At 45.0% G+C, this 23,429-nt stretch overlaps 1 protein-coding gene across 1 annotated transcript; it reads right to left on the bottom strand.

Annotated features, from left to right (window-relative positions):
- Window positions 1-1,273: 1,273 nt before the first annotated feature.
- On the bottom strand, window positions 1,274-22,470 carry LOC133931874 (liprin-alpha-3-like). The gene is made up of 31 exons (XM_062378824.1): window positions 22,234-22,470; window positions 16,109-16,922; window positions 13,581-13,682; window positions 13,036-13,200; window positions 12,467-12,541; window positions 12,292-12,351; window positions 11,986-12,114; window positions 10,488-10,580; window positions 10,103-10,155; window positions 9,564-9,657; window positions 9,148-9,282; window positions 8,955-9,038; window positions 8,709-8,840; window positions 8,567-8,629; window positions 8,388-8,464; window positions 7,825-8,011; window positions 7,520-7,713; window positions 7,180-7,420; window positions 6,939-7,078; window positions 6,699-6,847; window positions 6,493-6,589; window positions 6,154-6,235; window positions 5,854-6,054; window positions 5,680-5,742; window positions 5,157-5,183; window positions 4,109-4,284; window positions 3,924-4,021; window positions 3,649-3,824; window positions 3,407-3,475; window positions 2,875-3,037; window positions 1,274-1,637 (listed from the first exon to the last, which is right to left on the bottom strand). The coding sequence occupies exons 2-31, from the start codon at window positions 16,442-16,444 to the stop codon at window positions 1,585-1,587; spliced, it is 3,714 nt and encodes a 1,237-aa protein (XP_062234808.1). The 5' UTR covers window positions 16,445-16,922; window positions 22,234-22,470; the 3' UTR covers window positions 1,274-1,584.
- Window positions 22,471-23,429: the final 959 nt, after the last annotated feature.

The following is a 23,429-nucleotide window of genomic DNA, read 5'->3' as shown; positions in this document are numbered from 1 at the left end:
CATCTCACCCCCCCCCCCCCCCCCCCTCCACATCTCACTCCTTTCATGCCGTGTCTTCCGGTATCTTAGTAACAGTATGCTCTTTAGCTCTCTGCATTCAAGCTGCCAAAGCTGACAGTTTGAGGATAAACCCGGCATCTACATTTTAATGGCTCATATCCTCGCAGACGATTGAGAGCCCAGTTACCCACCTGTGAGCGCTCAGTGTGAAAGGGAGAGCCGCGGAAAAAAACTCCTTCAGTAGCATTGTACAGGTATGTTTTTTTTTAATTACAGCTTTTACAATCATTATCATTATTGTTCATCATATTATATTCAATCATCATCACTACTATCCAATAATATGAATTTAAATCATCATAGCACAATTTGTTTTTGTTTTTTCTCAAAATGTACACATACAAGTAGCATATCTTAAATGTCCATAATTTAAAACGTATTTCCTTTTGTCAACCTAAAAATGAAATTACAGTCAGTCTTCAAACTAAGTATGAAATGAATGTACAGCTCAATACACACACACACACACACACACATACATACTGTAAATACATACATACAATAGTAGTTATCATACAAAATGATAAAAATAAAATACACACGTTTTACAAAGTCCTGACCCAAGCTTCCACATCATTAGATGATTGATATCATGGCGTTCACTCTAAAATGGTTGATTTTGGCATGCATATTAACACAAATGCTTCAATCTTTTAATTTTTTTCCCCATAGTTTGAACAGGAGTTTGTCATAAAGCACTTCGCTAATTGTCTCATTGTCTGACCTATTCACATTTGTGCATCTCATGTCTGTTATGGCTTAAGAACATACATCTCATTTATCCTTTATACACTTACACACATTCTCCCCCTTGGACCTCCCTCTCCCCCGGACTCTCCCCTGTGTTACGTTACTAGGCAGACTATGTTCTAGCGTCAGTCTACGTTGTAGTAAGAACACCTGAAGGGACGTGTCGGGCTATAATTGTCTTGATCTGAACAGGAATGCATTTTCCAGTTTTTAAAAAACCCACAAACTTTAAATTCATTGTGTCAATATTGCCGTCTCACACTCAAAAAAACAGAAGAGGAATTCACAAGAGGCGATGGTCACTTTCTACAGGATCAAACAGCATCATGCCACAACTATGGATGAAGGTGAAGCCAGACGGATAGAGAGAGAGAGAGAGAGAGAGAGACAAAGAGAGGGAGAGAGAGATAGAGAGAGAGAGAGAAACGGATGAATAAACAAACACTCACTCATTATTTTATCATCTTTTCACAACTCATTCACTCAGTGTCTTTGATTCTTCGAGGCTCGAACGTTGTTTGTCATCTTCTGGTGTGTCCATCCGCAGTCTGTGTGTGTGTGTGTGTGTATGTGTGTGTGTGTGTGTTGTTTTCTTTTTCTTTTCCTTGGGTTTAAAATGGAGGAGGGGGGTCTGCAAGATGGAGAACACACTTGTCGAACCCTAGAAGCCCCCGCTGAGATGTGACGTTTGATTCGGTGTTCACACAAGTTTATTTTTATCTGCAGATGCCGTCAGTCTGCGAGGGTGCTTCTCTCACCTGGTGTGCTTATCTTTTAGCAGGAATACGTTCTCACGGACGCCGACTCTCCCCTTGGACCAGAGTTTACTGAAGGAGAGAAACGGGCGATTAGTAAATGTAGTCAGTCGCTGAAAAACACTGGAAGGAATTAAGCAAACAAAAAAGAGCAGGGATTGAGTTTAGCCGGAGATATTTTGCTGGCCAAGTTCTCAGATGATAACAACATTAACTATAAACATACAAACCAAAATGTTAAGAATAACATGTTTTGATTTTACAGCTTTGCTTAGCCTAAATGGTGGAAAGAGGTGGTTAGACTGGTACTGTCCTAAGTGTCATGACTGATTTTGTTATCATTTTTAGTGCTCAGTAAAACTTACTGACTGCTGGTGGTATTACAGACAACAAGAAGCATGTTATAAACCAAAGTGTATAATTCTTCCTTTAAATTACACTGTATATTACGAAAACAAACCTTGATTGTAAAGGATTGGGTAAACGTAGTGGAAGAGATACATGTGCTGTCCATCCTTGCTGTCACCCTGGTTCATTTAACCGACTGTTTATATCTGACTCATTTAATTGGCTGTTACCTAAGCCGGGTTACTCAAAGCACCACTTAACGAAATCTGTTGCAGAGATGACGTTAACAGAGTCGGTTGCAGAGTTGACAGTAACGTAATCTGACACAATAACATTTTTTGAGATTTCACAGCAGAGAGATTTCCTGTATTTCTTCATCTGAAACAGATCGTCTTCCGAGTGAGGTTCGAGGTGTCAAACAAGGCAAAGGGTGCAGATAAACAAGATAACATTGCTCAATCCCATCCCAGAAGGAATAAGAGAATCACACGTCACCAACGCAAACGTTTAAACTGGATTTACAGCGTGGAGGGTGGGACATGACAAACATTTTTTTTATTTAAATGGTCATCAGGACATTGTTCCCCATTCCTGTTTGAATTTTGAGGCTTGATTTCCATGCTACACCCTGATATCAGCTCTTTAAAGTTCAATCATCAAACCCCTTTGACCATGTAAGAGGTTTGCCTATGGCTTACCTGTGGCCCAGATCTGGCCAACAGGAGTGGACCATCATTCCCTACAGTATATGCGGGCCAGATGTGTTGGATGTGGAATGGAGGCCAAATCAAAACAATTTAGCTGTATCAATACTTTCGGTTACTTTTCCTCCACTGACTTTTTTCCACTGACTTTTTTTCAACTTGTGTGGAGAGTAAATCAGGTTAAAGTCAAACAAATGTGCATGAGGCACCATCTCCTGCGGTTTACTGTGCCACAGATCGTTTTCTGTGCTCCTCACCTTCACTCTGCACTTTTCTCAGGGTGACAGAGGGAGTGGAGATGGCGGAGGCACGGAAGTTGGCAGGTAACGTTTCTGAGGAGTCCGAGGTCACGCCGCGGAGGTCCTTCTCCCGGAACATCTTTCTCCACGATGGCGACCGTGTAAAGGTTTTTGTGCCGTCCTGTTGATACAATTAAATAAAATCAGAGACTAACAGGAGCAGTGTTCGGATAAGGGTCTTGCACATTATGCATCAGGGAGGTCAAACAAAGGAGTATTTGCCAAGTAGTATTTGTTGTGGTATATAAATACCAAAGTTGCACAGTTTTTAGGGCGTACACGCTGCATCTTAGCAGTTAGCACTGGGGTAAACACAGCTGAACCACTTTGGCTTACCAACAATTTCCCAGCAGTGCATGAACTGATGCCATAAGGGCGTCTCTTTAAGAGGAGGAGAGCTATTTCGGTCTCCTATTTCGGTGGAAATTCAAATGCAGACTTTGATATTTTTTTTCGAGTAAAATAGTTTTAGTCAGCAGACGCCTCCTACCTCATCTGGCCTCCTCTCTGTTCCGATGGAGATCAGGGTGTTGTACTCCTTCTCGAGGAGCTGCCTTGCCTGAAATAGATTGATGAAGCAGATTTTAAGATCATAATTAAGATACTTTAGGAGTTGAAGATCAGGATTATTTGAGAGATAGCCAAACAGAAGCCGTAGTGAGACAAGCGCTCTACGGACATTTTTCCTTTATTGAGCTTCTAGAAGTTGTCAGTGGAGGTGCCGCGGTGTACCTGTGTGTTCTGATTGGGTATCTGCAGGAGCAGGGCCAAGTCGGTGTAGTCGAAGGTGTCGTCTAGCGCCAGGAGGGCCCCGTGCACGCCGCTTTCCAACAGGTTGTCCGCAAACTCCTTCAACCCGATGGACTGCACCCAGCACATCACGCGCTCATTGGACCACACCATCACATCTGTGGAGAGGGACCACACAAAGTCCCGTTACAGAAATAGATTCTCTGTGTGTGTCACGTCTGGAGAAGGAGACCCGACCCCTCGTCCGCAAGTCTGACCTTGATTCTGATGTTGGCTGTCGTCCCTCCTCCGCTCCAGCTCCTTCCTGTCATAGTTCAAGCGCTTCAAGCACATGATACCATAGTGAAGACTCACCCTGTAAGGGAGTGTGACACATGCTTTAGTTTCTGGTCACAGGTGGTGTATACTGACGAAATATAGGTAATTAATCTCTCTTTCAGACCTGTGGAAACTGTCCACCATTTTCAGCTGGCCCCTCAGCTCCTTCTTGGTGAGATGGTCCAGCATGCGCGCATCCACCAGGGACTCCATGAAGTAGGAGCGGTACTGGGGGAGACCCAGGCTTGGCAGCCACTCGTTCCCCACCCACTCGTGGTTCATGTCTCCGTAGGCCAGGATCTGGAGGATGGAGGGGAGGATGGAGAATAAGTGAAATGAACCAGATAGAGGGTAATTCACACTGTGGAATATAATGGAAAATAGTCTGTGTAACAACACAGCATTAAGAGTGTCGCTCTTTATTTCATTTGTATGCCACAGTTGGGTCGACAGGGGTTATGAAAAACATAAAACTGTAATGTCACAACCCTGCTGTGACGTTACAGGTGAAAGGACACATGGGAGTTTAGGCTGAAATTCCAAAGATAACTATTTATAGTACAAATGGTTTATTAGCTGTTAGTAACTCGGAGTTTAGGCTGAAATTCCAAAGATAACTATTTATAGTACAAATGGTTTATTAGCTGTTAGTAACTCGTTTTATTTTTTAATAAGCCGTTGTAACGTCTGGGGAAGTTGCCCATGCATATGAGTATGATGCTTCAAAAAGACCTGGCCTATAACTCAGTGTTGAAATAATCACAACACGATTACTCTCAAGTTTTCATTTTAACTCTCCTCTTGTGATTCCAGAGCAATTTTTGTTTTCATTACACCCATCTGATGAGTTTAAGTGTTCCCACAGTTCTCCACCAAATAATAAATAACAGTTTACGGTCAGTTTTCGTTAGGGTCAGGGAGAATATACAACCTCATGTCAGTTTGTTTGGAGTAAATGGTTAGAGCAGCTCAGTGTATCATGTTTGTGGATTTGAAGCCATAAAACTTATTAACAGCTTATATACCTTATAGGCGCATTTGTGTGCTTTACTTCATTCTGTTTATTATGTTTTGATAGTTATTGACAGCACCAGAAATAAAGAAAGACCCAGGGAAGAATGCATTTCATCACATTGCATTGCAGGCTTCTGTGGTTTTTATATTTCACTCACCTGGTCCCAGCTGAACTCTTTCTGCTCCTTGTGTTTCGGGAAGAGATGGAATGAAAGAGAAAAGGAACAGGGAGTTGCAAAGAGAGGGAAACATCAGGAGGGGCAGTGTGTTTGTGTGTATGTGTGTGTGTGTGTGTGTGTGTGTGTGTGTGTGTTTGTGTGTGTGTGCGTTTTTTACGGTGAATCAGTGTCAGGACAGAGAGAGGGAAGGCAAAGGGAGGAAAAGTTTTTTGTTAGTGAGTTAGAATTAGTCGGAGAAAAAAACACTACGTACAAAACAGATTTCGAGGGAATAGTGAGGGAAAGGTGAAGCCAAACAGGCCTAATCAGAGACAAAGAAAGAGAGAAGAGCTCATCAGTTTGTGAACTCTGGTCACATTCAAGTGTTAAGAGGCCAAAACATAAACCAACTACATGTCAACACAGAAAATAATGGAATTTCATAGTACGGAATCTACAGAATAAATGCAAAAGTCATGATAACATAAAATAATTAAATAAGTGATAAAAAACTCAGTCTTACTGGTTTGGTGGCAGCCGCGAGAGACTCCATCTCAGCATGTGTCATCCATATATTACTGGTCGACTGTAAAGACAGGACACACACACATCTCTCTCAAATCCTGTGTACATGTACTTTGCATGGCTGGTGTTCAGATTGACTTCAACCTTTCAGTGCTTTTTCACTGAGGCTTACCGAGCGGGTGCTTGCAGGGGCGGACGGACTGGTGAGGGAGACCATCTCCTGGATGGCCAGGCGGAGCTTCAGCCTGTGCAGCGGGTTGCTGATGCCAATCTCCCTCTGGATCTCCGTGTCCGAGAGGTTGGCCATGATGGCGCCGCTCTTCACGTTGGCGCGGCACGCTGCCACGTACCACGCGGGCATCCCCACCCACAGCTGGGTAAACAGAGGGAAGACGTAAGAATGTCGCCCTCACCCGACTGGACTCATCGATCTGAGCTGAATTGATTGAGGGACAATTTTGCCGTGACGTACCTCGAGCCATGTGACAACAGTGGGGCCGTCCCACGAGGCGAAAGGCAGACCCTGACGACAGGCCTCCTCCAACAGGTCGTGCCTGGCAAGACGAGTGGAGACACAGGTTTGACAGAGATTAATTTCTTCATATCTCTTCTTACCACTGTGTCCTTTTATAAATAGATCAAATCCCACTGAGCTTGTGTAACCATGACATGTGTGCCTTACAGCACCACGAGGGCACGATTAAAAAATATCTCCACCTCAGGCCTGGTTAATGTACTGCTGTGAAAATAGAGAGAGCCTATTGTTGGGGTTCACAGATCTCTATTTAACACAAGAAGTGTTTGGGCTCACTTCTTTTTGCTACGGCGGTCTTTTTCCACTGTTCCAGTCCCAAGTTTGGCCAGGCCTAGAGGGTCCGCAGAGCCCAGGTCATCAGAGGGAGTAGAGGCTGAAAGAAATTCAGAAGTCCAATTGGATATTTTGCTTTGCCATGATGACAACTTGTGCATTAGACGACAAAACTGGCTTCTTTGAATGTGTCAAATCGGTAATCTAACCCTGTGAGGACGACTCTCGCCCAGGTGCCCCGATCCTTCCCTTTTCCTTTTTGCCAAAGAGGCGGCCGATGGACGACTTAATGCTTTTCTTTTTGCTGGCTTTGTGGAGGGAATCCTGGCTAGCTGTGATGGCGCCATCGGCAGAGAGACTATATGCGGACAGAGAGGGAGAAGAAAAACGAATGAACGAATGAACCGCACAAAGATGCTAAGCTAATTTATTATTAATATTGGTTATACCTGCGGTATTCACGGTGGTCGTCGAGGCCTGCCCCCGGGTGAGTGTGTGTCATTCGGTCCAATCGTAGGGCACGAGGAACAGAGGGAGTGTTGGAGTCAATCAGGGCAAGTGCTCTGCATTCATCACCTTCTTTGCTATTCTGCAGGGTGGAATAAAGTTCAGTAGATTTACACAGCGCTCCTATGATTGACCTCATATAAAGAGAATCTGCAGCTTGTATCTCAACTTTCGACAGAGTACCTGTCTGTCCGTCTCCCTGTGGGGGGAGTGCGGCAGGCGGGGGGTGGAATGTCCAGAACTGGGCGGTGAGGGAGACGCCAACGTGGAGGAGGTGATGGAGGGTGTCATGTAGCCCCGCCCAATGCTGTCCCGTCCTCCCAGTGAGGAGGGCGGAAGAGGGCCGTCGAGGGTCACGCTGCTGACCCGGTTCTCGATCTCCTCGGCCCTCAGCTCCGTGCTCTCCTTCTCCTCCTGAATCAGCCTGAGAGAGAAGAGGAGAAAGAAAAACCACTAAGGGTGATTCTGCACTACCACACATTTCTGTATGTTCTGTGATTGAGACAGACAACGAAAAACGAACTTGATCTCCTTGTTAATGGCCTCCAGTTGTTCCTGCAGCATGATGGCCAAGGTCTGCACATCCGTCTGTCCGCTGGGAGAGAGAAGCTCCGACCCAAACAGAGTCTCCCTGTCGTCCTCGTCATCGGAGCAGCCTCCGTCCACACCGCCGTCATACCCAGGACCCAGCATACTCCCGCTGTCCCAGTCCCCGTACTGGAAAGACAGGGAACATTTTTGGAAAGATGCAGGACATGAAGTCATCCCAGTAGAAGGTTCAACATTATCATCACAGTCATCAACATTATCTCAGGTTGAGCTCAGCACCTTGTTATTGTCGTCTCTAGACTGCCCCCAGCGTCCTCGGTGCGACCGCCTGACCACCACCCCACTGTTGGAGTTGCTGTAGCCGGCCGGGAGCGAGCCTCCGCCCTGGGGGTACCGCAGCTCCGAGGCGCTCCCGGGGAGAGATCTTCGAAATAGGGTGGAGGGAAGTGAGCTCACGCTGCCCGCCCTACAGTAAGAAGATCCACAATTCAACTGTCACATCCCCACACGTGAAAAAGACAATGTCCCAAATTCCAGGGAGAACAAAAGACAACAAACAAAGCATAATAAATCAGCTGCATCCATATGAATAAGATGTGTACACATTATTTGCATTTTTACCAGCCAGAAAAATACCCTCTAGGTGCAGTATAAACAATGAGTTTCCAAAATAGATTTTAATTTAAGTACATTGCAGCTATACATAAATGGGCTCCGGCTGCGCAGTGTGCATAAAGTATTGTATTTCTGCGAAGATTTTGTTTTTATTTGCTCATTCACAAACTGTAGGACGTACTGTAGCGTTTAAAAATAAACCCCCTTAAAGGTTCACTGGGGCTAACCTGGAATAAGAGCCAGGCCGGCCTCTCAGCTGATCCAGCTCCACTTGGATTCGCTCCAGCTCCGCGAGCAGCGTCTCCTGAAATACAGAAGAGAAAAGGCTGTGAAGGAAAACTGCAACAAAACTGGAGGTGTTGTAACCCCTGTGAGAATAAATCAATTTAAAAAGGGGAATGAATACCTTATTAGCGATAAGATCATCCTGGATTTTCTTCATATTGGACAGCTCCTCTGAAAGAGCGTTCTAGCAGAGCAGAGGAATATAGGGTTATTCTCCACTTTGGTGCTCAATATACTAGACGAGTGGTTCCTCTGCTCCTTACCTTCTCCTCTAGTGCTGCCATCCTCTCTTTGAGGTGGAGTTGCAGTCTCTCGTTGGACTCGGACAGAAGCTTGTCCACCGTGTCCGAGAGACGTTTGTTGTGTTCGTCGTTCATCTTCTCCCTCTGCCTCGCCTGAAATGAAGCAAGGCCAAGAGACAGGTGCTTAAAGGTCTCAAAGTCTCAAGAGAGTTTTAATTTCATGAATAAAGAAGATGGAGTAAAGTGGAGCGAGATAAATGACGTTACCCTCTGTAGTTCTTGATTCTTCTCTTCGAGTTGAGCTTCCATTTGCCGTAGCCGTTCCTCGAAGTTTCCGTGGCGCTCCTCTGCCTAGGTGAAAGGGAAATAAGAATATTTAAAAATGCTACAAAGGTGTAGTCTAAGAATTACGGATGCAAATTGAAGCTTAGAGGACGCCTGTTACTCTGAATCAAAGTACCTTGTTGAGAGCGGCTACTCTTTGGGCGAGCTGGGCCTCGATCTCAGGCAACGTCTCTGCCCTCTGCAGGGTCTGCTGGAGCTTCTGCTTGGCCTCATCCAGCCGCTCCTGTAGCTGTCTGTTCTTCTCCTCACTCTGGACACACAGATAGAAACACACAAAATCAAGCTGCTCACAATTGTCTTTTTTTGGAGATCTTAATTTTATAATCTTGTTATTTGAGAATTTAGAGATTAAGATATCAGGCTGAAAGAAGAAGGCTATTTCTCAGGAGCTACATTTAAGAAGCTTGAGACAATAATACAACTCTCATATTTTTCTTTCCAGTGTGAGGAGCTACGATCTGAAATGTATTTTTCTAAATATTACAGTATCAGTACAGCAACAGAGCTGAGTATGAATCACTTGGGACTCACCTGTCTGTGCAGGGACTCCTTGCTGGCCAGTTCATTCTCCAGCTTGTCTTTGATATCATGGAGAGAAGTCGCCTCCCTCTGGGCACTGAGGTACCTGCACGCAGCACAAAGAGGCCAGTGAATGTGAGATCTGTGCCGCAGTTCTTGACCGAAATAACAAATGTGTACGAGATGACAGGTTGATTTAAGGTTGTGTGGTACAGGAGGAGCAAATACCTGATATAGAAATAGAAAAATCAGCAAGGGCAGTAATTTGAGACAATTGGGGCACAGAAACTTTTTGCATCCATTTAATTTGCCTCTCTTTTGTTCAGCAGGAACTCACCATTTTTTTTCTTAATGACACCATAATGCAAATCTCATTATGTAAAACAACCTGAGTCTGCACAAGGAGGTGTCAGAACACCCCTGAGCTACATTCTCAGCCAACAAGTGAAACATATGGTGCATTCGATGTGTTCATTACGGCCAGTGTGTGAAACAAAAAGTTTCTTGTGCTCATTATAATGAACAGACTCCTTCAACACGGTGAAATTTACCTGCGTTCTAATGTTGTGATCCTTTCCTCCATGTCCTCCCTTTGGCAAAGAGCCTGAAGGAGACAGAGGTATATCATTAATAAGACAAGATACAGCAAAATACATGATATAACAGCTTGTGATATACATAATGGCCAGAGAGGAAACATCTAGCTGTGTATGTATCTGAATTAATACTAGACTTCCAACAACTGCAATAAATACAAAAAAATCCACCTCAAAACTCTTTAATTTCCCTGACTGACCTCTCATTAAAAAATAATGCATATTATCATTTCTGCAACATATGCCTATTGTGTTCAAATATACACTCGCAGCCCCGGGAGTCGAGGGGAGCACAGGATCTTTTGGCCGTGCAGGAAGAGACAGATTGGCACACACGGACCTCTTTCACTTCCCTTTGGAGCTTCAGATTGGCCTCCTCCGACTTCGTCACCTCCCTCCTGGCGGCCGCAAGCTGTTCCTCTATTTCCCCAACCTGACGCGGCACCACGAAGGGACACAAGAAGACACAGATTGAGCCCAACAGGCCACAACACCCATGATAGATTACAAATGTCTGTCTGGTCGATGTAAATCTATTGAAAACACGACTGACCGAAACAACATGCTGATGCTTAGATTGTGCATCTTTTTAGGAATCTATTTTCTTCTCAGTATTTTAACACCCTGACCAGATGAGATTAAATTGCACAGACACATATAGAATATGCTAAGGATCAAATTCAATGTGTGAGTGTCTCGCTGCAACACATTATAACCATGGCTTTTTTTAAAGCAGCTGCAATAGTCAAACTGGCCACAAGAGGGTGGAGGGAGACCAATAGACTATCAATCGCCTCCTTCTTGGAATCTACTGGTGGAAATAGATTGGCACTGCTTAATGCAGTCTACTGAAGGAATTTATTACAGCAGCCAGTATTTGTTACATTAACGAAATTAGAAAGCAAAACACAAATTCACAAAAATGCTTGTTTTTCTGTACTTAGGAGGACTTCATCTAAAGGGTAGTAACCACCCCTTCAACCTTACTAATTAGCAATAATCTCAACCCTAACTTTACAACTAATCCTTATTTTATATAGTATTCACGTAAAAAATGGACCATTCGTTTACTCAGAGATCTGGAATGGAGCTTGTTTACCGGCTGACCAGTAACAGTCAATAATATTCCTACAGGTGTGCAGTGAGGCTGACATAATCTGACACTTGCTCTTGCCAGGGCTGTGTCGTGCTGCAGCTTCTCTCACCATAACAGCATCCTCTCTAAGGATTTAATTCAACCTAAATAAAATGTAACAGTCAGCTTATGATGGAGCAGACGTCCCACGTGAATCATGCACACGCATTTTTCTGCATAGGTTAGAGTCGGTGTCGGATATTCCACGTGAGCTGCTGTCAATCAAGTCGGAACAAACCACTGCCTCACAGTTCTCATGTAAGAGATTAGCTAAGCCTTTGAGTTAGGAATCTTAATAAATTATAATGAATTATAATTATCATATTTGTAGTTAAGACTGATATTTATGACTTAACTCGGACTTGAGCATTGACTGCATGCTGACTTGTAAGCTGGAGCCTCTTAGTTTTTTATAATAGGCCTTAATAAATTAGCATAAGATATTGAGAGCTATATCAGCACTGAGACCTTTTCATGCCAGGAGATGCATATATGTTTACCAGCCTCACATGCATACTGCCACTAACACAGCTCCTTTTCCCTTTATTGTACATTTTCCTTTGCAGATTTCACATCTCAACTAATTCAAGAAAGTGCACTATACTTCTTTTCGCCTAAAAGACTTTAAAAAAACATTGTCACTCTGAAGATACAAACTCATATTCCAATCTTCACTATAAAAAAAAAAAAGGCATGCGCTCACCTGCCGGCACATGAGGGCCAGCCTCTCCCTCAGCTGGGAGAGTTCCGACCTCTGTCGCTCTATCTCTCCCTCTCTCTGTCTCTCCAGGTCGCTTTCCTCCAGGCCAGAGGAGGGGCCGTTGGGAAGTCGCTGGAGTCGATGGCGAAACAGAAACAATGAGGAAAAACCATCAGTTAGAGTCAGTTACGCTTGCAGCTACATGTAAATGAGCTGAAATGAAGTCACACTGACACAACATGAAACCCAAACAGCTAATTTCTACTGACAAAAACAGCTGGAACCAACACGCACAGAGCCCTCCCTTACATCTTTCCCGCCGTCCGCCCCTTGTTGACGTCTTTTAATTTGGTCTTTTAAAGAGATTACCTGGAAAGAGGGAGACAAGACAGGAAAACAGACATTATTTCTCCGCTTCCCGGCGTTCTTCATACCAAACTTAAGAATCCTGGAGACACATGCGATCATCTGCGCTGGATTTTACCTCTTGAGAAGACGTTGCGAGTTGATCCTCTAACAAGGAAACCCTCTCAAGGGCCACGCGGAGCCTCTCTCGCACCTGTGGGGTGAGGCGACAAGAGGTGAAGCAGGTAGAAATGCCATCGCGAACCACCATTCAAGCTGCTTCAGTATCACTCAAATGGATTTGCCTACAGTATCTCCTTCTTCTGACCCTCTCAATGGGGTTCTTAGAAGGAGCAAGAAAAAGTCTGAGGGGACAGAGTCGCATTGTGTTTTCTTTAAGCTGATGGGATTTATTTTCCTCCTTCAAACTATGAATGCTCTAAAGGGCAAACTTCAGTAAAAAAAAAGATTCTTCAGTGAGAGCAAAAAGTCTGAGACATGTTTAAAACTTCTACTTCCATTGTTAATTATTTAAAAACTTAGCCAGACTATCTGTCGAGTGCTTTGTCCTTGAAAGCAACAAAAACAATTAGCTGCTAAAATGCTTCGTGGACAAGAACTGCAGAATTGTATCACACAACTGGGACTGAGGCCGTCTCACGATTGGTCAAGTGCACGTCCGTGAGCCTGATCTACGCTTTGACCCACCTTCTCATCTAGGGCCTTGTGGTGCTCAAACAGAGACTTGAGGGCCTTGAGGACCTCCACCTCGCTGGAGACTCCCGCGGGCGACTGGGCTTGCCTCTTCACCACCGTCATCCTCAGACTGCGCTCGTGGCGAGACACCAGACACTCCAGGTGCTCCAGCAGCAGCTACAAGAGATGGAGATGGGGAGGTGATTGAACAGGTAGAGGTAAGAAAGGGAGTTTGAAGGACGGGGACACAAAGGAAACAGAGAGCAGGGTACGGGGGGGAAGATAAAGGGAATATCCAGAGGTGTGAAGGGTTTTAAGGGGTGAAATAGGGCGATGAGGAGAGTGCAGGGTAGCAGAAAGGGACGAGGAGGGAGTGGGTGAGATAACAAAAGCAGATAAGGAAAACGAGTTAAGAGAATGTGGAAGAGGAAAAAAGGGGATGGGCCAAAAAAATAGCAAATGAGACAGTGTCCCACCCACACGAGCACAATGGGTGAGGAAGATAACACAGAGGCTGTTACAGCGCTAATAAGCAAAATGGCCGCTAAACATCTTACACGTGTGTTGTTTCTCTCCGCCTTGAGCTCCGAGATCTCCTCCTCCCTCTCCAGAAGGTGCTCCCGGCAAACGTTCAGCTCTTTAGTCAACACAGCAAACTCCTGTGGAACACACACGCACACAGACACACACAAGCTGCGTTCAGGGGCGGGGAAAACAAACTGTTTAAATGTATGGGTTTACTAGTTTAAATGCTCTCCGCGCAGCCACTCCAGCTGCGATGAGAGTTTAAAGCAACAAATAATAACTCGGACTCGACATCGCCATATATAGCGACTCTGGAAAGTAATAAAACATAAACATAAATGGTCACGAGAAGCTAGAAATACACACAGACGCTAGGAACAGACTTTGAGAAACACCTGAGACCTGGAGGGACGTCATGATGTAAACCGACATAATAATCAAGCAAATCACTGACACAGTTTCCATCTCTCTCTCGCTCATCCCCCTCTGTGAACTCGCATTCATGGATGGGTTACGTCACACTGTTACACAATGGCTCTGTACTGGAGTGCACTGGGAGAGACCCCCTCATCTCCCAAAATCTGCATCAATATGCCATCCACAACAGTGCAGGGCATAGGTTTGTTCAAACAGGAGAACGTGTCATGATTTGGTTAAAAAAAGGAACAGAAACCAATTGAATTCCACGGCCATTGGTTCCTTCGGGTCTCAGCGTGGCACTCGCTGTTTACGAGAGTGACAATGACGTGCAGATGTTTTACAGTTCAGGATCGCCTTATGATATGTAAACAGTCAAAAATAGACACGTGAAGCGGTTCTGTGTGTTTGCATGGGGGAGGGAGCAGAGAGCGAGCCAGAGACAGGGAGAGAGAGAGAGAGAGAGAGAGAGAGAGAGAGAGAGAGAGAGAGATGGAGATGCAGATGGTGACACAGTGGGTCCATTGGCTCCTGGCCCTATGGGATTGTTTCTGGTTTGGATGAGGGTCAGATTCTCAGTTGGCTTCCCTTGTCCCCTTGTCATTTATTTTCTATTTCACCTCGCTCTATCTCTACAGCCTCCATTCAGTTAAATCCATTTACAGTACAGACTGAGTTATTCAAATAGGAAATACAAGCTAGAAAATGATTTTGCCTTCTTGTGTGTGATGTTTTGTTCTGGAACCAACAATCCAATTGCTAGATAATCATATAGAGAAGCCAGAGCTGGAAAATATGTTGCATTTTTTCTTGAACAAATGAAGAAATAATGAATCAATGAGCAAAATTGCCAGGGACTATTTAGCATTCGTGACCTTGATGGCGACAATAGCGCATTCACGACAACGGTAACAACAATTGATTCTCCAGTTCAGAGTTGTGTAGACTGAGTGAAGTTGCGTGCGGCATCGGGGTTCCTGCAGCCGGTCTTGCCGCGGCTCAATTACTGCAGGTCACTTTTTACCCTTTCAGAGAGAAGACTGCGACCAGCACCACCACAGGCCGAGCAAACAGACCATTCCAACAGGCAGGCTTAGAAAGGCCACAGCACTATAATATTGATAATATCTAAAAAGAAATGTCATCCATGGGCTTTTATATATTTGTACGACATTGTATCCACTCCCTGACCGCTACTCTTACTTTAGCATACATGAAAATATCTAATGTTCTTCAGTAGAGCAGCATTTGTGACTGTTCAAATGATGACATAATTTTTTCAGTCCTCTCCCACAGTTAAACATTAAAATTAGATCTAAAAATGCAGTAAAAATACCCGTCTGACTCTCCTTTCAGAGAAACTTGAAATACAAAGACCTGATTTTAGAACCAGACGATTCAGTGTCGGCTTCTAAACGACAAAGTGTGCACAAGGAGCCTGAATTCACTTGAGACACGTGCACACACAGTTGATACACTACACGCAAGCTGGAGAAAATATAAGCAGACCTTCTCATACAGTGCTGAAAAGTTGAATGAGGTGTGACAGCAAGCTCTACAGACAGAGTAAACACAAAACACGTGTTCAGTGCTGGAGAGAGCTGCTTGTATTATAGCCTTAGGATAAAATCGTCCAATTCCAGTCATTATTAATAAGCCACTTCAAACTGCAAACTAAAGAGAATCCATAGAAAAACCTAGTGTTCTTTTAAGTTAAGCTGAAGCCACGAACAAATATCATCTTCCAGTATCATTCATCATCCGCTAACAACATGGTCAACAAACACAATGAAGCCTGATTACACAATAAGGAGAAAATTGCATATGCAACTTGTACTGAACAGCCAGAGGACGACAGGAGCATAAACCCACTGCATTAGCGAGAGAACTTTTGAAGATGCAGAGGGGGAAGTATTTAACATCCCCTCTCTCTCTGCAAGTGTCACAGCAAAGGCTTACTGTCTCATGAGCTCACTGCACAATGACACACGCTCACACATCACAAGACTCCCTAAGCACAGAGGATACACAACGTTGCCTCCCAAGGAGACGCTTGCATCGCCAAATCACAGGGTTTTCGCCTCCAAACTCCACACGCACACGCACAAGTTGTAAATACACACATGTATGAACACAGTTGTACCTGTGGTAGAGCAATGGACAGCTGCCTCTGGAGGGACTCCTTCTCGTGGCCGAGCTCGCGGAGGCGGAGCTGAGCCGTGCCCAGGCAGTCCTGTGTCTCCCTCAGGTTCTCCAGCAGCCTCTCCCTCTCCGTCAGCATGTTGACCATCAGGGACTCCAGGTTCCCCGTGCTGCCCCCTTCGTCTCCTCCGCTTCTGGGCTCCCTCCCGCTGAAGCCTCCGCCCGCCGACGCACCTCCAGCGCCCCCAACCCCTGCCCCAGCAGGCGAGGAGGGGCCCCCGCCGTTTCCACTTCGCCCATCCTCAGAAATGGTGGGCATCACCTCGCACATCATCATGAGACCGTGGCGTGTGTATCAAGTTATCAATGAAGAAAATCTAAATGAGGGGATTGTGCGTGCAAATTGTGTCTTTCCGTGCCTTTGATTTTCTTGTTTTTTTGAGCTTGTACTAAAACTGTGATGTAGAAAATATAAATCTTCAATCCTCCAAAAATGTCGTTCCTTTGGTCATGTCTACACGTCTTCCGGTGTGTATTGCCTTTGTGTATTTGTCCAGCACCTCGGCTTTGAACGTGTTTGCTCACTTGTCTTCCCTCACAACGTCCCAACCTGCACGGCAGACGATCAGAAGGCTTGCGTGTTCTTGCGTTATGCAAGAGGTATCTATGGGGAAGCCATTCGGTGGGTGGCTAGGATCGGCGGAGGGTGAGGGAGGGAAGGGGGTTGATGGGGGGTAAGGAAAGGAATAAAGGAGGCCTGATGCTCCGAAATTGTGTCCACGAGGCAGAGCTCCTCAATGCACCACGGGTAAGAGCTGAAAAACAAAGCAGGCATTGCATTAGATCCCCCTCAATAAACTTCACTGTGCATTAAATGAGGAAGGACGCTGCAAGCAAGAGATGTATGAGACAGCACAGGCTAATGTAGCTCTATGGAAACGTGACAGTAATACCAACTGATGGATTGCAATTAGCATTTTTACAAAATAAAGAATATGTTGACTTAGTGAATGTAATAATGTAATGACAACCCCAATAAAAATCAAATAGGATCTGGATATCTGCTTAATACGTTCACTGAGCCCTTCTGATCTTAACTTACAGTGAATGAAATTGGAGATATCTTTATATACGACACAATAACCCATGCATCTGACATCTTTCAGAGACAGGAATGACAATATTACTGTCGAGCTAAATGATCAGAACGCTGCTTGTGTGTTAAAGTAGAAACCTGTCATGTTGTTAACCATTAGTTAGCTAAACTGAACATAAAGACTGGAAGCAGGGTAAATCCATAGACTGTATATAAAGATGGATGGCATGACTGCTCCCCAAACGTGAAGCCACATCGCCTTGATTGCCCCCTGGTGGATGGCTGCAAGATAGGTAAGAATCCCAAACTCCTCCATGATAGGGGCTAGGACATTGACCAAATTAAATAGTCAAAGTGCACATAGAATCAATTTTCCACAGTGGTGGATTCTGTCATTTAAGGTAGTTAGCCAGATATCTCACGTTCAAATGCTTATAACAGCAGTAGAACATATATTTTTGTTGGTGTCTAGACTCTGACTTTATCAGTAAGCCAGATATGATTACTTAGATATGATGCGAGTGATGAGGAAATATTTATAGCCCCCCCCCGTGTGAGCCTACAGGTGGATGCTGTGGTGGTGGAGGGGCTGAAGCAACTGGCAGCAATACTGACGCAGAAGTGAGCAAAGGGAGTGATGGGAAATTGTCTCTGCTTAAATAGGCCGCCAAATTGGGTGGGTGTGCATTATAGATGATTGTGGAGAGTGATGTATGTCACATGATGTATGTCACACCTGATTGGAGCAGCGCATATCGAGTTTGCACAAGCTCGCAAGAATCGCTCCATATCTCAATCACACTTATTTATGTCCAAGTGTTTTTCTGCTAAGTTTGATCTATTTAGTTAATTGATGCTATAAAACATAGGGTTAACTGCATGATGGACAGCTGAGACTGACTCACTATTGTTCGAGGTATTCCCTACTGCTTCATTTCTGGATAGTGGGAGGAAGTGGACACACATAGTCCATCTTTAAATTCAGTCTGTGGGTGAAACAGTGTGCATGGTTTTGTTCAAAGAAAACACAACTCACCTCAAGCTGTCGTTTATAGTCTAAAATATCTTGAAAGTGCAGGTATGGATTTTTTTTAGCTAAACTAAGCTAAGATAAAGGGAGCTAAGCTAATAATTCCCAAATATTGAGCCATTGCTTTACACAATCAATGCTCTCAAAGAGATCAATGTGTTGTTCCCTTTCACCATGTTGTTGAAATGCTCATCTTAATGATAAAAACAATCCTCAGTAAGAAACTGTGTGATCCACTCATCTTCCATTTCCTGTGTTTATTTTCCCCCTGAATAAGGCCTCTCTCTCTCTCTCTCTCCCTCTCCCTGCAAACACTGAGCCAAATGGTATGGATTCAGGCAATCAACATTATAATAGCGCCTGGTGTCCCGCTCCTCTTCCCTCCTATATTCTTCACTGTCTAGTCGACAATACTCAAGGGCTTGCACTGGCCTTTATACTTTTAAGTGGTTTGGACTGATTTAGTACCCGATGCAGGCTTATTTACGTCGGTGAGACTGGGCTGCAAAATAAAGAATTTCTTCGTCCGAACAAAATCATCCATTTTGTGATCAGATGTATTTATTAGCACAAGCATGGATAAGCAGCAGTGAAAACAGGTCTCTGCCAGTGGTCCTGTTGTTATTATGTGGACGTCCGTGACCGAAGATGGGGACTGCGAGCTGGTAATTGGAGACCTGATGCAGCTCTGCATTAGCTCCTCATGCTGGTGAGCCGGCCAGAGCACTTGGCATCCCCACTGTGTCCCACTAAAAAACAACTTACTTCCTTTCCCGCTCCACCGAGGGATAATCACTGATGCAGGACTGAGCCAGCGTCCATGACATTTCCTCAAAATATAGTTCCACTGTTTTAAGGGACCTCAGATTTAAGGACTGTTTTGAACTTCTCTAACACGGTGATTAATGCGTATGCAGCCGACAGGAGCTGCACGGACATTAAGAAAGGGGTAGACTTATAAAGCCCTGGTTTAATTTAAGATTAGGTTATAACCTGCTTCATAAATGCAAAAGATCTGTGAGTGTCAGTCCTGAATAAGGCCAAGCTAAAGGTCTGCTTAGTGCCCAGGCAATGATGTTGATGATGCTAATTTTGATTAATTATGCTTTTTGGCATTGTATCATTGGTTGCAATAGGGGATTTGTAAGGAGACAACGATGCAAAATTACACTATACTTTTCAGAGTTTTGACACACAACACAATAGTGTTGTGTGTGTTGTGTTGGATCGTCCATATCAATTTACGGTCTTTTAACTTACTTCCATGAAGGGTTAGTATAATACAGCTGCTAAAATACTTAATGTAAGTTGTTATTTTTTTAAATGCAATGGTATCGGATCTGTTCTCTGTAACAGCTGATATGCAAAGACCATGTAGGAAGAAAGTAGTTTGTATCGGAATATCTCTTGCTTCTGTGTAAAGTGAACCACTTGTCGTAAACTATAGTTTTTCTAAATGTAATCGTAGAGGGAAACATTTGCCCTCGTGTCCACTGCTCTAAGAAGTTGACTTGAAGGTGTCACTATGTGTCTCTTCATAAAACTCACTGGATCAAACTGTGCCGAGTATCTCTAATGTTTACTCAGACTGTTCTTGCGGTTCTTGTAGATCTAGACTACAACAGCTTCTGATTTTTACTTTGTGACCCAAATTTCCCCCAAAATATCCCGAGGAACGTAATGGGAGCTGTTCCAGGACACGTTGGAATACTTAACCACAGGTTGGCCTGTAAGCAAAACTTTCTACCACTCAGCTCAGGATAGTTTCGGAATTACACGTCGCCATCGGCTGCGGCTCTTCATTAGCACACAGGGACAACAGAACATGGTGTATGATGTAAATACTGCAGACTATATACTGTGGCGTTATGATGAGCCTGCACTGGGGCAAAGGAAAACAAAGGACTCATTGCTGGAGTCCTGATTCAGTGCAATCTGTAACTGTGCAGGCTACAGTTTGGACTGAAGCATCAGCTGTGAGGTCACTGGACTTCGGTGTTGATTGTGAGGGGAAGTAGCCGGGTGGCAGAATGCTAGAGGACTGTGGATGTACCACACCAGAACCTTAGAAATCGTGCTCGCATGGGAATTTGTCTTTGGCTTTTCGAGCATCATTTGGACCTATTTGTTTTTTTGCCAGTGAGATCATCGAGGTCGACGGAGAGCTGGAGCTTGTGATAACCTGCTTGCAGAGCTATATGGTAGAAGTAGCTGCATTAGATTCATGGGTGTAATGGGTGAGCTCATGGCCCAGTGTCACCATTAGTGCATACATACACAGTGTCTATGCATGTGCACATGTGGCTGTTTTTCATATCACAGTTGCACCCCCCCCCCCCCCCCCCATCATCATCATCAGCATCATCATCATCACTGAATCCTGCCTGGTGTCGTCAGATTAAAATGGATCTGCACTTAGCTGGTTGTTACTCAATATTCACATGACACAAAAATATCATGTTTGTGTGAGTGTGTGTGTGTGTGTGTGTGTGTTAGTCCAGCAGACACAGGGGGGTGAGGAGAGATGTGAGGGGTCTGCAGGCTTCCCCAGCCTTCTTTCCTGACGATGAGGAAGGACTAAAGAAAAGCTGAGGGGCTCTCTGCCTCTGCATGCATCTGATTTTTTTCCCCAAAAAATTCTTACATCCACTTAAGCTTTAGATCAAGGTCTCGTCGAGAGGGACTCTGCGGGCACCGTGAACCGCTGGATGAGCATTCTTGGCATTGACAAATAAAGCTTGTATGAATAGCGGCTAATAATGAACGCATCCCCCCTCATCCACCCATCCCCCCCCCCCTTCTTCCTCCTCCTATAATGCCATGAAAACGCTAGGCTATACCCCCCCCCCCCCCCCTCCCCATCCCCTCACCCACCCACCCCCCTCTGGGCATGGAAACGCATCATTGGAATCGATAAGTGATTGTCGGCAGCTGGGTGTATAGGGAGGCAGTGAACGCACCACCGGGATCACTCGGACCATATAGCCTCTATAACGCGCTTTTATTTGCGCTGACATCTCCACACGCTCACACACACACACTGCATACCGGGGCTGACGGGAAAAATGACGAGGCTCTCTCCCTCTCCAGATGACAGGTCGACCCTAGTCTGTGGATACATGGCTACACCTCCATTTCATTTCGTTCCACGCGTGCCAAGACGCACAGGCGCGCACAGGACTTATGGTAAATACATTTATAAAAAAAGCTTTATGCATTGGTGTGATCTCAAAGCAAACAGGAGGGAGAGAGGTGAAGCCTGTGCTGTATAGAGACCCCCCCCCCCCATGTACTACACTGACTGAGACTGTGGAAAGCATCACGTCAGGATGGAGAAGAGAGAAAAAAAATGCACATCGCACATTTTCAGTGATGGGCCCTTCCTGTTTCAATTCTTCTTCCTCCAGACATGACAGAATAATGTGCTTCGTGCAGAACCGTGCGTTGCAGAAGCAAAGGAACTGGGAGGTTTGGGCTACACAGCTCCCAGCGGTAAAGGGGCTTAGTTACAGCCATGATTAATTACAAGCAACACATAGGGAGGCCAATATACTGTAGTATCTCAGGCTCTCTCGCTATCGCTCTCTCTCTCTGAAGTGGCACCTCACCTCCTCCACCTTTTGCAAAAACCGGGAGCGAGCACTAGCGCGCCCTAGATAAATCGTGCCGTGCGCTGCCAACACACCTGTCAATGCCGGACGACGGCTGCATATAGTCTTTCCAATATGAATCTGTTCGCTTCTATTATCCTCCCTCCCTTTCCTTCTCCACACATACATCGACGAACACACACACACACACACACACACACAAACACACACACACACACACCAACACCCCCCCCCCCCCCCGATCCTCGTTATCACACGCACGCCTGCATGTATGTATTTACATCAGCGCATGCATATTCCTCCCTATATGCGACCCTGCAAAGATGCGAGCTATTCCTCCATCTCTCCCTGGGTGCTCGCGATGGGGCGGTGTGAAGTTGCATCCTTACCACGGTGATCGCGGGGAGCCATGTAGTGTTCATGTCCACGGTGTTAAATATTCCTTAGGTCCATCGTGGTTGCGCGTCGGCGTCCGTGCGCCCTCGTCCGAAAGCGTCGGCGAAACCCACAGCTCGTGTTATTTCTTTTCTTCCTCTATTCTTCTTCTTCTTTTTTTTGCACATGTAAACGGCGAAGAGGAGGAAGAGGATGGAGGGAGGATGAGGAGGGAGGAGGGGAGAGACGATACGCCACCTTACCACCGACTCCCCCTCTGTCGGATTGGAAGGTAATGGGTCTTAAAGAAACACTCTCTCGGCATTCTCCGCATCCCTGTGATTTATGCGCGCGCCTCGCAAGCACGCACACATGCACTCGCGCGCGCGCACCCCCTCACTCGCAGGCCAATCAAACACCTGATTAATTATACAGTGTGTATGTATAACAAGAGACAAGTGTAAAGCAACTGCAAGACATTTTACCTGCAAGGATCCCACATTGCCCCAGTCCAAATTCCCTTATCAAAATATATGGTAAATGTCATGTGCATACATTACAGTGAATAATAAGCCATGTATTACATTAAAGCTGCAGTGCATTCTTGCAAAAGAAGCATGCAGATGTGTGGGATGATGGTCTGCAGGCCAAACATCACATCATCCCTCCAGATGTTGCGATTCTGATATCAAATATGTCATTATCATACTTTCATAGGCATCAATTTGAAGGCTGCAGTCTCCACCAATCACAGCTAATCACGCATAAAGATCGCCACCTTCTTTCTGCTGCATACATCCAGTATGTCTGGTGTATGACAACTGAGAAAAAGACACATGCTGTCATTCTAAGTCTGTGCAAGAAATCCTTAAGGTGCAGCCAAGACATCACGTGATTACAATGGCAGGAGATGTGGTTAAAAGGAAAATTATAACAATGATCTTTTAATCAACGTAAGGAAATGACATATATCTCTGCATGCTGTCCTTAATGTAATCACCATCCACACAATATGAATCCAGCAGCACACACATATAACAGAATCTCATCATTAATATGCATGTTGCTGTTGATAGCACATTTGTAAACAGATGAACAGGTCCATGTGTATGAGGGCATGTGTGTGTGTGTGTGTGTGTGTGTGTGTGTGTGTGTGTGTGTGTGTGTGCAGCTCAGTAAACATAAGGTGGTGCTGTCTTTAAGAGAGAGA

Source organism: Platichthys flesus, chromosome 20 (assembly GCF_949316205.1).
Source record: "Platichthys flesus chromosome 20, fPlaFle2.1, whole genome shotgun sequence".
Taxonomy (NCBI): domain Eukaryota; kingdom Metazoa; phylum Chordata; class Actinopteri; order Pleuronectiformes; family Pleuronectidae; genus Platichthys; species Platichthys flesus.
The sequence above is the reverse complement of the archived record's forward strand: the minus strand, read 5'-3'. Positions and strand labels throughout refer to the sequence as shown.

Excerpts from the sequence above, each read along its gene's own strand:
- LOC133931874 (XM_062378824.1), bottom strand. The coding sequence starts at position 16,444 with ATGATGATGTGCGAGGTGATGCCCACCATTTCTGAGGATGGGCGAAGT. Across the intron at positions 8,630-8,708 it reads TGGCAGCACTAGAGGAGAAG|AACGCTCTTTCAGAGGAGCT; the intron begins GTAAGGAGCAGA and ends CTGCTCTGCTAG. Across the intron at positions 3,825-3,923 it reads CAGCCAACATCAGAATCAAG|ATGTGATGGTGTGGTCCAAT; the intron begins GTCAGACTTGCG and ends CCCTCTCCACAG.